The 16,742-nt window shown below is 36.6% G+C and overlaps 1 protein-coding gene across 1 annotated transcript in view; it reads right to left on the bottom strand.

Annotated features, from left to right (window-relative positions):
• Positions 1–2,145: 2,145 nt before the first annotated feature.
• LOC114932402 (muscle-specific protein 20) overlaps positions 2,146–16,742 on the bottom strand; it is a 30,358-nt gene continuing 15,761 nt past the window's right edge. The window contains exons 3-5 of the mRNA XM_029304572.2: positions 7,663–7,792; positions 2,978–3,098; positions 2,146–2,698 (exon numbers count right to left, since the gene is read on the bottom strand). Coding sequence (XP_029160405.1) covers positions 2,507–2,698; positions 2,978–3,098; positions 7,663–7,792 — 443 coding nt within the window. The 3' untranslated portion in view covers positions 2,146–2,506. The remainder of the gene's footprint in view (positions 2,699–2,977; positions 3,099–7,662; positions 7,793–16,742) is intronic.

Here is a 16,742-nt window from a genome sequence, read left to right as displayed (position 1 = left end):
GCAAAAAAATCCGCAGACGCAACATTACATAATAATTGACTATGTCTAAGTTAGGTAACGCTCGTATTTATAGAAGACAACGAAGAAATGGAATGTAGAAGTCATTCGAATCCGCAAATTATGTAATGTGGGAAAGGAACGAGCTGACCACGATCGAGTCAGCCTCCGGCGCGCGCCGCGTTCGTATGTACGCGGTTTGCGAGTGCGTGGAAGAATAGTGGGGCGCAGTGATGCGCGGAGCGGCCACTCCGCAGCGCTCCCCTTTCAAGAGGAGCGCATAAGACGTCGGGAGGTGAGCCGCGAGTGCGTCTGGCTCTGGACCGCTCGTCCGGACGGGAGCAGACTCCTTGGGATGCTGCTAGCCTGTGCCAGGGGGTCCCCGAGAACTGGCCGCCAACTCATTGCGCGGATGTGGAGGCATCGTGCATGGCCCGACACGTGATAAAATGTATACAATTATACACTCTAAAAATACAAATATCAAAATATAAAATATGTCTAAAGATACATTGATACTTAAAATATATAGTTTTTCCCTTTGTTCCTTCTTTACATTCTTATTTTTAATCGACCATTTCGATGTACTATAGACATGTTTCTCTACATGTTCTAGCACATAGATAGAAGAACACTTACGTATACATATATATGTATGCAAATAGATGCATATATGCAAATAGATATATTTATCTTTTTATATTCCTTTAACTTTTCTTTTATATTTTTACGTACATTATAAACTATTTGAGAGAATTAGTATAATTATATGTATATTTTACTACACTCATAGTTTTAATTTGTTTGATTTTTATCTGTCATTGCATCTTAAAGATCTATCGCTTATCTTATTGTTAGATAAACAATTACGCAATGAATGTTACCTTTAACTTGATTCTGATGATTGTAATTGATTACTTCATCGTTCAACAAATCATCTAAAAGTAATTATAAATTATTATCATGTAACAGGAAAAGTTAATGAAAATCGAAAGTTTCTGACATTATTTAACCAAATTATCAAATCATCTATTAATATTAATTATTATATTTTTTGTCATTCTTATAAGAGATCATACTTGCATCTAAATATTAATATATATATATATATATATATATATATATATATATATATATATATATATTATTTTCTATATAAACTTTTGCTCAGCGAGACAAGACTTGCTTCAAAATAACAATAAATTAACAATCAATTTTCTAATTCGTCATAATCATCTATCGTCCGGCTTTGCGGAACAAATAATGATGCACGAGCGGAGAAAAACGTAGCATGATTTCGCATCGGCGGAACATGTTTCATCTTAGGATGTTCGCCTGATCCTCGGGGAGCCTCGCGGTGTAGAAACCGGTCAAGGAATGCGTGTAACGCGTGTACGTACACGTCACGCCCACTCGTCGTCCCTGTCACGTACGAGGCTCGTGTCGTCGCATACGCGCTCCGCTACCTGCGTACATACGTACGTCCGATGCGTATGTTGTGCATACGACGAGTGATCTTCGAGCGTTTGCGATGTCGCGACACGCGTGCAGAGAGATGTGTATATACGTGTCTATAGCGCAGCCTGCTGTCACGCTCCATGCACCGACACAGAACTCGGGATAGGAGACGATTGTCGGGCGCCGAGCGAGTTGCCAGGAAACTAGCAACAGCGACAAGATTCTCGCTCTAGGAATTTTACGCGCTAAGAACAGGATATATCTTAAAGTCTAGGATGTAGAATGTTTCATTACAAGAGTATATTTCTTACATTTATAACGATATTTCTTGTCGAATTTTATATTTGTCAAATAATATTTTTTTAATAAAATGAGACAAAATAAATTTTGAGTTATCAGCGAATAAAAAAATATAAGTTGCCCTTCAGAGATGTTATAAAAGGAGAATTAGATTTCTTTTCAGTTAAATTTTAATGAGCTTTGGCAGAATTTTGATTAATAAAATATTGAATGTTTTAAATATGTAAAAAATTAGAGTTATATAAGAAAATATATAATCAAATTATATTGATTTAAAAAAAAATTATTTCAGTTCTCTGTTATGGCATTAAAATTTTGAAGATTTGGATAACCTAATGTGTATATAAGTTGCCATGTTTTATAGCAATAAAGTAAAAATAATAAATGTAATTTACATTGTCAAACTGTATAAGTATTATTATATATTACTTATTATTACTTTGTTAAATACATTCACGTCAAATAGATATACTAAACACAGAATAAATGTTGTGTCAGATACGTATACATATATCACTCATTTGTTTTTTCCAACGGAAAAAATTATTTCAGTTTTCTTTTACAGAGTATATGTATTCTAACAAAGAAAAATTGTAAAACGCAGTGTCCTTTTGCAAAAGTATTGAGTGCACAAATCTAATGATATAATTTCACATATAGCGATGTCTTTATATGTATATTTATTTAAAAGATTACCTTTTGTCGAACAGAAAATTTCTAGCAGCAATTAAAAAAATGCAACTTCTATCAATTACTTTCCAAGAAGTATCTTTCTCGTAGCTCCGAAATTTTGCCCGGCTTGAGTAGCTCCTTTATTAGTTCCAGCTTGCAAGCCGATAAGTCCCTCGCCGGCTCTTAATTGCTCCTCTGTGAAGGATCTTTTGTTTTCCTCCGCTGGTTTCGGACCCAACCAAGGACCGCGCCATTCAGGATGTTTGTACGTCTGCAAATAATAATTTATAAGTATAAGAAATATGTTTTCATTTTTAATATAAATTACTTAATGCAATTAAGAATTAATAAATTAAGTACTTAATTTCTATCATGTTGTTTGATTTCAGGTTAATTGCAAATCTTGGCTATTTATCTGATCATATAAACTTGCAAACTAAAGATTGTTGCTTAAAGAAATGTGCAAACTTTAAAAATTTAATAAACGTATTAAATTAGCCATCGCATCAGAGAGCTAAAAAATAATAAAATGACATGATTAATTAATTACCGTCCGTCCAATGGCGAAGATGGTGTTCGTCACTTGAGCGATATTTTTACGTTCCACCAGATCAACAGCTTGGAAGAGATCGACATCAGGTACGCCATATTTTACGCAGGCTTTTTGGAATCTGAAAATGTTGTATTTATTATTAATATAGATATTTATTAATTAATATATTTATTATTAATAAAAAAAGAATATTCATTAATTCTCAATAAAAAATAAATAGAAAAAAGACTCTCGCTTCTAATATCGCCCATTCGATTTAACGCGAAAATATATTCCAGAAAAATATGATCGAATTGCGACGAGGAAGATTCGCGAGACGCATCATCGAGAACGGCGGCATGTCGGAGGGAAAACAAAGGCGAGGGAGACACAAAAGAGCGGCACATTGAACTCCTTTATACGGCTGCTCGCCTGGGCGTCGCTTTCAGCTAGTGACGCGCTTCTATTGTTCGGCCGCTAATCCACCTGCTAGCAGCTAGGTAATTAACAGCTTGCCCAACATGTCGTAGTCTGGGAATACGAGAGTCTAGCGATCGCTTTGTTCTCTGTAGAATGTGGAAATGACGTGTCGCGTGTGTCCGCTTAACAGGATAGCAGAATCAGCCTCCGCTTTGAAGGCAATTATCATTGTCAATCACGCCTCTCGCGTGATACACAACATCTCGCAGATCGATTAATCGACTCGAACGAAAGTCTCGCCTTTAATAGGAGCAAATCTCACGTCGCAAAAAAAAAATGCGATATTTAAATCGTGCATTTTTCCAACACATTTTATAACGTTAACGCAAATCTTAACAGCGCGTGATACGTAACATGTAACGTCTCGCAGATCGATTAATCGAACGAAAAGTCTCGCCTTTAATAGGGGCTCTTTAAACCTCATGTCGCAAAAAAATAAAAAATTAAAAAATGCAATATTTAAACCGCGCATCTTTCCAACACATTTTTCAACGTTAACGCGAATCTTAACAGCGCGTAATTCGTAACGTCTTGCAGATCGATTAATCGAACGAAAAGTCCCGCATTTAATAGGGGCTCTTTAAACCTCATGTCGCAAAAAAATAAAAAATTAAAAAATGCAATATTTAAACCGCGCATCTTTCCAACACATTTTTCAACGTTAACGCGAATCTTAACAGCGCGTAATTCGTAACGTCTTGCAGATCGATTAATCGAACGAAAAGTCCCGCCTTTAATCCGCCTTTAAGGGGCTCTTTAAACCTCATGTCGCAAAAAAATAAAAAATTAAAAAATGAAATATTTAAACCGCGCATCTTTCCAACACATTTTTCAACGTTAACGCGAATCTTAACAGCGCGTGATTCGTAACATGTAACGTCTCGCAGATCGATTAATCGAACGAAAAATCCCGCCTTTAATAGGAGCTCTTTAAACCTCATGTCGCAAAAAAATAAAAAATTAAAAAATGCAATATTTAAACCGCGCATCTTTCCAACACATTTTTCAACGTTAACGCGAATCTTAACAGCGCGTGATTCGTAACATGTAACATCTCGCAGATCGATTAATCGAACGAAAAGTCCCGCCTTTAATAGGAGCTCTTTAAATCTCATGTCGCAAAAAATAGAAAATAAAAAAATGCAATATTTAAACCGCGCATCTTTTTAACGTTAACGCGAATATCTTAAGAGAGTGGAAGAATACGAAGATGATCAATAATATGAAACGTCGCCTGCGTGCTTATCGATCAGCTGGTTCCAAGTGTGTGCGTCCGAACAAGCGGAAAACGTGAGGCAGGTCAGTGCTTACGAGCGGTCCGTCTACCAGAGGCGCATGAGGCGAGTCTAGGGTCTCGGCGCGTCTCTTCTCGCGCGCGGCGAAATGCATATACATATATATATATATATGTATACACGTAACAAACGCGATCTTACGCGCGGCCGCGAAGACGCGCGACATCACGCGCGGCGGGGTATCACCTTCGCCGGAATTATGCTGCTCGCGTAGAAAGGGAGTGACGCGGAGTGGCCGCGCTGCGCATCGTTCGCCCCACTACCTCGGGGAAGCGCTCTTAAACATTCAAAACGCGCCAAATGCCGAAGAAGCGCGACATGCGCACGTGGAACGAGACGAGATGCTCGGGAGAAGACGACACGCGAGGATGAGGAACCGCGACGGATCCTCATCCTCGTCGGCCGGAGGCGGATGGGTGGCTGTAAGCGCGTGAAACAACGTATACACGTGTCATCTGACAGCTCGAGGAAGGTAATAGGGATAAGGCCTCGTCCGAGGAGAACGAAGAGGGAAAGCGCAGTTTCCGAAGGGGTGCGTTTCTTTGCTCTTGTCCTAAAATCACCTCCTCGCAGGCAAATATTTCATCAGGATTGTAGCAGTGTGCTACAGGCGTTCGACTCGTATTATATATGTATATATAATCCTATTTTCGGATTGCAACTGCGGCATCTTGCCGGATGAATTATCTATGTGCGAGAGTATGAAGAATTAAACGCGAGACAACCTGGGAGAATTGAACGAATATTTAAATCTCGAGAGGATAAGTATATTTAGCAATTTTCATGTGACATACGAAGAACAAATTATATACGGATTAAACGACGTTAGAAAAAGATCACCCTCGAGGAACACCTTTGAATATGAAACTTCGCATCGAAATTAAACGTTATTCGATCGAATCTACGTATTTTTATCAATCTCGCGTATAAAATCGAAAGGAAATTATCCGAAGAAAAATGAGTAGTGTATATGTATAAATTGATAAAAAACGCGAATTTCCGCTTTCTGCGCGCGGGTTTCGTAGCTGCGCGCCGCGTGTCTACATATACATATCTATTCCGTTTTCACTTTCATCGCGCTCCAATGTATAGTCGATGGTTCCGACCTCAGACTTTGTCGGTTCTCGATTACCAGGCGGCCACGAGCGTGCAGGAGGCGGGATCCGCTTTCGCGCCGTTTCGATCGGCCGCGAGTATCGCGTGACTCTCGAACTCGGAAGAGTCGAGAGAGGGTCAACAATCTCTCGACTGTTCGACGACGGTCGTTGATCGGCGTTGTCGATACTCTGCAATCGAGAAATTGACGCAAAACACTGTCGATTGCGTAAAGTCGACGGCGGATTAGGGTAACACGAGACCGCAGGAAGTCGCCGCCCCGATGCTGAAGACCTGAGAGACCGACGAGATAGGCGGGAGACACCTTACTTAGGCGCGATGCACCAAGAATGCAGGCGCGTGTTTCTCGCCTCGATAGTAATTATTCGGGAAACACTGAACCGTGAAAGTGCGATATTATTTGTCAGGTTATTATTTATTTTTTTATTATTACACAGAAAAAACAGTATCCTTGAGAGAATGCAAATATGCTTTGATTCAAGTATATTTTATCCTTATAATAGCACTAAATATAAATAATTTTGGATAAAGGATAATTTATCCTTAAAACCAAGTGCAAAATATTCTTGGTTGAAGCGGAAATTTACTTATAAATATTGCAAGGACAAGTGACAAGTGTGCATCGGATATAAGCGGTACTTTCAAATATATATAATAATTCTTAGTTCAAATGTGACTAAGTTTGTTTTTACCATATGCGATTTTTAAAACAAGAATATATCTTAAGGATAAAATATACTTTACACAAACTTATTTATTATTAAAGCAAATGAAAATTTGTGATTACAAAGAGCATTCTATGCTTAAATCAATCAAATAGCGTTCAAGAATAAAAATATACTTGAATCAAGGATTTCTTTTTTTCTGTGATCATGTTATTATATATCATATTTTAAGATCGAATTTTTGTTTTTTAAAAAAGTTGTGATTTACTTTGATTTAAGAACATAGCACTTGATAAGGGCCGAAACCCACGGCCGAAACGTTGTAAAAATTCAATAAATTTAATTATTTGCCAGAATTGATCGATTGAATTACCATTTTTTAATTATCATCTGGTGACTTCATAGTTTTATATCATTTATTATTTATTTTATTCGCTAGCGGATCCTCGGTTGAAACCCTTCCTTGCAAATTTGAAAGATCACAGAAAAAAAGGAATCCTTGATTCAAGTATATTTTTATTCTTGAACGCTATTTGATTGATTTAAGCATAGAATGCTCTTTGTAATCACAAATTTTCATTTGCCTTGATAATGAATAAGTTTGTGTGAAGTATATTTTATCCTTAAGATATATTCTTGTTTTAAAAATCGTATATGGTAAAAACAAACTTAGTCACATTTGAACTAAGAATTATTATTATATACTTGAAAGTAGCGCTTATATCCGATGCTCACTTGTCACTTCCTATCCTTGCAATATTTATAAGTAAATTTCAGCTTGAACCAAGAATATTTTGCACTTTGTTTTAAGGATAAATTATCCTTTATCCAAAATTATTTATATTTGGCGCTATTATAAGGATAAAATATACTTGAATCAAGGCATATTTGCATTCTTTCAAGGATACTGTTTTTTTCTGTGATTCATCGTTGATCCTGGAGCAAAAGCTAAAATAAGACAAAATTAAACAATTTTGTGCAGAAACCCCTCCACCCTATTATCGATATCAGGACCCGCTAGTGATTTATATATATAATTTTATATTGTTTGGTGATTTATATGTAATGTTTAAATAATTTTTCGTATTTTTGTGAAACGTCAAAAATAATATATTTTACATTTTTCAGAACCGTATGAGATACTCACTGATTCAGGTTGTCCATCATCTTATAATCGCCACCGGATGTATTAATTTTGGAGATCAGGCCGGGCTGCAATTTGTTCATGAGCTTGCAGAAGATGACACCATCCCTCAAAGCATCCTCGTAACTCAATCCTATAAATAGTGCATAAACAGATTTTTAATATTTCGTTATTTGAAATATACAATTTTTTAGAATTGTAATCAAACGATAATTTATAAAAAAAAACACGTTAAAGCTCATCTATTTATAGACATTTAGATAAAAGAAAAGTTATTTTAACGTTTAAAAATATCATGTATAAAAGTTTCGTCTACTTGAATTAAATGACTATTTTATTTTGATATTACTTTATTAGATTTTATTTATTATTAATTAATAAATAACACTTATTCAATATATAATTTTGTGCCTATAAAAAGATCTCAATTACAGATTAAGCGCGCGGTAGGCATACTTCTTATCTTCTAAAACTTTGAAGGACATCAGTAAAAGAAGACATCGAGAAAGGAAGCTCGAACGAATGAATCTTATCAAAGAGATGATATCGCGACTTTCGGTCGCATTTGCATAGAGAAAGCTCCGGGAGCGAAAGGGAGAGCGGTCCGATGGTGAAAAGAATGTTGACGATCAGCGCGGCACCAGGATCGCAGAAGCGACAGATCCTCCCTTTCCGCGCCCAATGCCCGAAATCCGCGTGCGCGGAACCTTTGCTTTCCGCGGGATCCGGGAAAACGGCGATTATCAATGTCGAACCGCGACTCCTCCCCACCCAATCGCCCATTTTTTCGCTCGATACTCTCCATCCATCCGTCTGCCCCACCCTGTGTATCGGTTCAGCCCGCCCCGAGAAGCGGACTTCTCTCTCTCTCTCTCTCTCTCTCTCTCTCTCTCTCTCTCTCTCTCTCTCTCTCTCTCTCTCTCTCTCTCTCTCTCTCTCTCTCTCTCTCTCGCGAGAGAAGAGATCCGCGAAATAATAACCGCGAGGCTAAACGCGCGTGCAACCAGCGCTCGCTCATGGCGCCCCATTATGCCAAGAGGCGAGCCAAGGGGGCATGGCATTTTTTGTCACGTCGAACGAAGAATCAGGAAAGGCCGGGCGCGCGTCTTGCGAGCGCCGCCGCTCTTTTTCGCTCGCTTTGATCGGCGCGGCGCGACGCCGCCGCCGCGGCTGTCATCGCCGCCGCCGCCGCCAGCGCGTCTTCTGTCACTGGCGGCGCGGCGGACCTTTCGTCGCGACGTCGCCGCCGTCGCCATTCGAAAGACACGACGCGTCTCGGGATCCTAGGGTTGCAGCCCGCAGCAAGAGCTGTGCGTTCCGGCCCGCACTCGGCACTGTCGCGTTTTTTTTTTCTCGCTATCTCCCTCCTCCCCCTCCCCCCCACGTCAGCGATACAACCAGTATGTATCGATGTATCCAATCTATCGGCGCGCGACGCTGCTCGCGCCGCCGCCATCGCAAATTGTATCGACGCACGCCGGCTCTCTATTTCTCTCTCTCTCTTTCTCTCGTCGAAGCAACAGTTGGCATAACTCCCACCCCCAAGAGTTTTTGCCGATACCCGCCCTATATACGTGGATGGGATATTTTAATCCGCTAATGCATTTTTGTTCCCATTGTTCCTATCGGTGATGGTTTAGGTGCGATTAAGTTGGATTCCGAATTGGAGAGTTTAATTTGGTTGGGTCCTGGAAACTATTATAAGTATGTGAATACCAGAACTGCTGCGATGTCGACTTGCGAAACTTTATTTTTGTTATTTTTAATTCGTGGGTTCTGATGAAGGGTTTCTTCGCTGATAATTAGGCGCGATTAAATTAGATTCCGAATTGACGAATTTAATGATAAGCTGTTTGGGAGTTCTTTATATAAGATTCAACAGAGAGAATTTCCTCTCTTGGAATTTACTCTGAAAATCGTGGTAATTGGAACGATATGATAGTGGAAGAATTTTATGAGTGTTTCTCCGATTAATATTTACCATAATAAAAATATTAATATCCACAATGATATATATAAAATGTTTGATTAATTTTATTATGTGCGTATACTTAGCAAAAATTATCATGGATATTATTAATATTTTTTATTGTGATAAATATTAATTAAAGAAACTGTTATAAATTCTTCATTACCATGATTTTCAGAGTAAATTCTATAAAAGAAAGTTACTAAAATAATTTCTAAAAGAAACTAACAACAAAAGTTAGATTCCGAATTGGCGAATTTATTAAGCTGTCTAGAAATTATGTGAATTTCAGAATTGCTGATGTCACAAATTGCGAGACTTTATTCTGACTTTAATCTGTGGATTCTGTAAAGTCTTCCGTGCCTTTAAAATTTACTTCTTATTGCGTTATATTTTTTAAGAGAGGATAAAGAATAAACTAAAAATTTTAGGGCTTTTTGTTTCTACGTGTTTCCAAATCAGTTTGTAATCAAAAGAAATCGACGAGCAAAATAATAATTCTGTGACTCAGAAATCTACATATATTCTTTATAGTTTGAAACTGATTCGATGTTGAAACAAATCCTTGGTTTCCTAAATAAATTCCAGAGAAGAGGTTATCCGTTGTTAAAATAAAGGATAAAATTGAGTTTTAAAAAAATGAATAAATCTAAAATCTATAAAAAATGGCTACTTTAAATAAAAAGAACTATCCTCTAAAACATGTGCAATATTAATCTAGAACTTTTTACTCTGTTGATTAAAATTATATACTATCATGTTAATAATAAAATTGACGTATTAATCAAAGAGTTCTTGCAAAATTATAGTACTTTGAATATGATAAACACTGAAGATTTAATCTTATACCTTATATGTTAAAACTAATATAATGACTTTAGAAATATCATTGCATCCTCAGCGCAAAATTTAGACAAGTTACGATTAATGAATAATTTGTGTATAATTCTTTCAGATAATTTTTCAAAACTAAATATATTTTAAAAATGCAATATTTAACAGAGAATACATACACATGTCGAATATTCTGTTCTGCGAAGCAGAATATAATCTGACGAATACAAGCACTGGAATAAAAATCTCATTAACTCAACGTGCGCAAAATTGCGAGAGTGGTGAAAAAATTATACTGCGGTTATTTTAATCCCAAAGATGCATCAAATATAATGAAGCTCCTGGTGTATAAATTTGCACGAGAATATGAACATCTTGTTTTTTTACTCATATTTTTACCTTGATACATATTTTTTTACATATTCCAATTATAAATCTCCATCGTTTATCATACTCGACGTAGAATTTTCCAAGAACTCTTTGATTAACACGTCAATTTTATAATTAACACGATAGTATATAATTTTGATTAATGGAGTAGAAAGTTCTGAATTACGTCGCATATCTATATATACAGGGTGTCTGACATAAAGTGTCACACCGATAATATACAAGATCTTGTCATTTGGAGGCGATTTTTCCTCAACAAAAATGTCGAAGGAGGTCATCATTTTTTGCATGTTTCCAATTTTTGCCATCAGTATCTTTATAACTAAATCTTATATTAAAATTTTATTGAAGTAAACTCTACTTGAAATTAATTGGAGAATGTGATTTTGTTAATACTTTATTTCCACAAGCCTGAGTTTGCGAAAAACCCTTTATTTTCAATCGCTTATAACTCGAAAATGATTGACGTCTCAAGGTTTTTACCGAGGAAAAATTGTCTCCAAATAAGAACATCTACCTGTATATTTTCGGTGTGACACCTTATGTCAGGCACCCTGTATATATATATATATATATATATATATATAAGAAGTAAACTTGATTAAAGCGGTCGAAGGGCTTATCTGTCAGAATCCGCAAACCCGACGATGTCGGAACGGAAGATTTTCGGGCAAGAGGACACACGTGCCAACTGTCTAAAAGACTACTAGCCTGATCCTGCAAGGACGACGGTCACGTGGTTTTGAATTGGTGGGGATCGCGTTAAACGCCTACCCCGAAATCTGTTCGCCTAGTACGCGGCTGGTCGTACGCTTGAATTCTCGATTGACGAGCCATCGACAGGCGATTGGTTCTGGATGGTCCACTGCAATCCCGATCGACCGATTAATTGTTACGTTAAATCATTAGTTCGCATTATCGCGCGCTATCAAATTTCAACTTGTTACAGGGAAAAAAATCTAATTTATAGAGAAATATATATAAGTGTATATTGTATATGTTGTTTTACCTTGAAATATCTTTTATTATAATTTCTCCGATGTAATTAAAGCTCGTTTCTTTCTGGAATAATCGAGAGAAAATTGATCAGAAATGGGAGACTTGTTGCTCGTTTTGTAACGCGAATAGTTCGGCTGGTATCAGGAATGTATTACGCGCTTTCGCTACGTTTCCCTCTCGCTCGATGCATTTCTGCTTCTCCCCCTCATTTCCATTTCCCTGGTTCTAGTCGAAACTTTCTGCCAGAATCTTATCCTTGAAAATTGTCAGTTTCGTCATAGACTAACAATAAGTGCGCATAAAGCGAATATCGATAAAAAATAATTCGAAGAATATTTTAGAAGAGAATACTTCATTATCATTCTTTTTTCTATGGAATGTTTTGTATTTTAAATTGTCTACAGATAATTTTGTTATTACATAAAAGAGCATACATTTCATCTTTTCTGAATAAAAACGGGAATAATAATTTTAAGATAGAATCTTAAAAAATCGAGACTGAACATTCAAGTAATCAAAAAATTACTGGCAGTGTATTTAAATTTTACATAATATTAAATCTTCTTTCCCTTCTTTACTCTATTTGGAAACATTTTGTACTGTATTATCTTATATTGTTAGATCATTTTTTCTTATCTTGGAAAATTTTTTATGTAAATATACAGAGAGAATTTTCTCTTAAAATTTATCCCGAAAGTAATCGTGGGACAATACGATATTGAAAGAATTTTATAAGAGTTTCTCGAATTAATATTTGCCACAATAAAAAATATTAATACGTACACAGTAAAATTAATCGAACATATTTTATACCTTATTATTATAGTAGATATTAATATATTTTTTATCGTGGTAAATATATTATAAAATTTTTTCAATACCACATTATATAGTCTCACGATTACCATAATTTTCAGAGTAAATTCTACGAGAAAATTCTCTCCGCATATAATTTTCCCCGAGAGAGTTTTTAAGAGATTAGAACGTCAAATAAATCTATGAAATATTTTATACCTAATTATTATTATAGTAGATATTAATATATTTTTTATCGTGGTAAATATATTATAAAATTTCTTCAATACCACATTATACAGTCTCACGATTACCATAATTTTCCGAGTAAATTCTACGAAAAAATTCTCTCCGCATATAATTTTCCCCGAGACAGTTTTTAAGAGATTGAAACGTCAAATAAATCTATGAAATATTTTATACCTAATTATTATTATAGTAGATATTAATATATTTTTTATCGTGGTAAATATATTATAAAATTTCTTCAATACCACATTATACAGTCTCACGATTACCATAATTTTCCGAGTAAATTCTACGAGAAAATTCTCTCCGCATATAATTTTCCCCGAGACAGTTTTTAAGAGATTGAAACGTGAAATAAATCTATGAAATTGAAATACACACGCACAAAAGACGGGGATGCATATACATTAGCGCAGATTGGAGGACGCTTCTATATACAGATGGAGTAAATTTTATTTCACGCTGTACGGCGGCCGCGCTTTTGCGTGATATCCAGGCAGCATCCGGCGTTCTCTCCCGACAAACAAATATACGCGGCCGCGTGCGCGCGGCGCAACGCGCGGCCCGTCCGGGATAAACAAGCGTGACATGCTGATAGGTTCCTGGTAGTGTCGAAACGCGGTGAGATGTCGTAAACCCGAGAAGATGACAGAAAATCAATAGCGCGCCTTCGCGCTCTCGTCGCCGAGGCGCCGGCTCGTCTTCCGCAGTTTCTTTCGTCCGCGGACAAACGACCGCGCGTGATGCTGGCCTGGTCTTTTTCAGACGCCGTGCGTCTTCTTGCCGTCTTCGGGAAAAAATCCCCCGAACGCAACAATATGTATCGACGGATCGAAACTATTCCCGCGGGTGATACTATCCTGTTACGTTGACACGTCATGGTCGTCATGTTTGGAGAATTTGACGTGAAATCGATGGCTCGTCTCCGATACGTCCCGTTCTCGTTCGCGGTTGTCGCGATTCGACCTTTTTTCGCTCTACCGATGACCAATTGTCATCTCAAGAGTCGCGTCAACGAGACCGAGGGAGATTAAGAGCATATTATGCAAATGCGAATGGTAATGAATGTTCCTCGACGAACGCGATATGTACGTGAAAGATGCATAGTGCACACTAATGATAATATTTCAAGTATATCGTCTAGAATTCTAGAAGACAAAAACTTATTGCACATTATTTCAATTCCATACCTTTGCTCATTAGCGGTGAAATTAGGTATCTATTTTACGGAAATTATGTAAGTTTTACGAAATGTGTAAAATAAATTCTAGTAATAATGATTTGTGTGGGCAACTAAAATTAATACAGCAATTATAAAAACTGTCTAATTTTAAAATCGTGCACATGCGTCTGATTACGACTTATACTTATTATCGTGCTTAAGTATATCGCGATGATAGAATAAGATTATTATTTGTCGAATTGTAAATTATATATATAATGATTTTCTATTTTTTGCGATGATATATAATAATTGCAATTTAATCACGTATTTCGGAACATTTATTACATCTTTAGCGATTATGTAGCTAGTAAAATTAGCGAATTATTCCAGGGAGCCGCCAGGCAGCAAAGGACAACGAATGCGCTTGCGTCGCCCTCATATCGATTAAATGTCAGACTCATGTCATAAAGACGTCACAAGCACGGTTTTCATCAGGACAACATCCTGCGCTTGAATTTACGATCGTCGACATGGCAACAGGTCTCGCGGGAATGCAACGCCGTTGTACGCAGAATCCAAGACTTCTGCCGCATTGCTCTATTTCTAATGCTAATAAAGCCCCAAATGGATGAAAGCCTTGTCGCGAGATTGTAATTTTTACTTTTCCATGCTTTACTCGTCATCTCTACTTCATTCATATTTAAATGCATAAAACACATTTAACAGTTTCGGTTTTTTATAATACAACAAAAGCTTAAAAACAATGTGTAAAATATTTTATATTTTATAATCAGTGTGTCTTAAATATATCTATCGGTTATATATTTAATTCTTGTACACAGAGAAAATTTTCTCTTTGAATTTATTCTGAAAATCACATGGTAATTGTGGGATAATATATCTATATTGGAATATTTACTACAATAAAAAATATTAATATCTATCACTATAAGATATAAAATATGTTCGATTAATTTTACTATGTACATAGTAAAATTTGCTATGTACTTATATATTAATATTTTTTATATTGTCGTAAATATTAATCAGAGAAACTCTTATAAGATTCAAAACAGAATTATAATTGACCAACACTGACGATATTTTATTTATTTAAAAATTAACACGACGTTTCTTATAAGATTCTTCCAATATTATATTGTCTCACGATTACCATGATTTTCAGAGTAAATTCTAAGAGAAAATTCTCTCCGTGTACACATAGTAAATTTTATTATATACATACATATAGTACAGTGATTTTTAACCGGTGTTCCGCGAAATTATGAAAGCATACCTACATAGAAAAACCTATTATAATTTTTTTATTTTATAAATATTATTTTTTAAATTTAAATTAAAATTTTTTTACTGTCATATAATTTGTACTGTATAATTTTTAATAAAAAAATATATTCATGCATATTTTTATTATTACCTTTTATTATAATCTTAATGATTTTGGTGTGCCGCAAATTTTTATAATCGAAAGTATTCCGTAACTTCAAAAAGGTTATAAGAACCACTGACGTAGTAAAATTAATCGAACATATTTTATATCTTATTGGTAGATATTAATATTTTTGATTGTGCTATAAATATTAATGAGAGAAACTCTTATAAAATTCTTCCAATACTATATATTGCGTCCCACGATTACTCGTTTTTCAGGGTAAATTCTAAGAGAAAATGTTCTCCGTGTAAATGCGCGCGCACGTGCACTTGCATCACTGACAGCGACCACCTGTAGATCGCGACAACTACCTGTTGATCGCGGCAAACACCTGTTGATTGCGCGATGCTCGTAAATCTAGCTCGAGGCTGTAATCCTGGTAGGCTCGTCTCGGAATGACGTCATTGACGATCTTTTGACGGACAACTGACACTCGCGTCCCATCCTCGAGTGATCAGTCGTCCGTTGTCGCGCGTCGAATGATTTCTTTCGTATCGAAGAAATTCTTCTTACAATTCGGCCGATCATGTCGCGAGTTGGTCCTCACGACGCGCGTGAGAGGAGCTTACCAGGATCCTCCGCGCGGGATGGAACACAATGTAGCCGTCCCCATAAATTCATCTACTGCCTGGCGTTGCTTTCCTAGTAGGTGCGAACTTTCGTGACGTCACGCTGCGTCATATGACGAGACCATCGACGTATCGACAGAACGCGTGCTCGCGGTTTCACGCTCAATGAGCGCATCCGATTCGACCGATGGGGAGGTAATGAACAGACCGGATATGGACGAGGGGAACGCGACCGTGGGGTCGTAATTTAACGAATCGATCCGTCGACGTGTCGGCGGGACACCCTATAAATCCCTCAAACGTCTGCTGATGCCCTGGTGCACCCAAGCGACTTGCGCCACCGTGACGGACAGATGACTGACGTTTCTTCTGTTTCAGAAGCACATTTTCGAGCCATTAAGCAGCATTCATATCGATATGAATAGTTCTCGCATTATTCAAACAGAGATGATCGCATTGAGTTAGAGCATTATGCAACGATGAATTAATTTAATAAATAACAATTTGGAGAACCTAAATAATGATCTAAATTTATTTCAAAATACAAAGTATGTATACGTGTGTTTTATTTTCTCTAATTATATGTATAACTCATTTAAAATCCCATTAATTATATCTGCAATCATAAAGACCAATTATAAATTATATCACACAAATTTT

The sequence above is a fragment of the Nylanderia fulva genome, unplaced genomic scaffold (assembly GCF_048542155.1).
Source record: "Nylanderia fulva isolate GAGA-0341 unplaced genomic scaffold, ASM4854215v1 Scaffold13, whole genome shotgun sequence".
NCBI lineage: Eukaryota > Metazoa > Arthropoda > Insecta > Hymenoptera > Formicidae > Nylanderia > Nylanderia fulva.
Note: the sequence above shows the minus strand (reverse complement) of the source record. Positions and strands in the feature narration are given on the sequence as shown.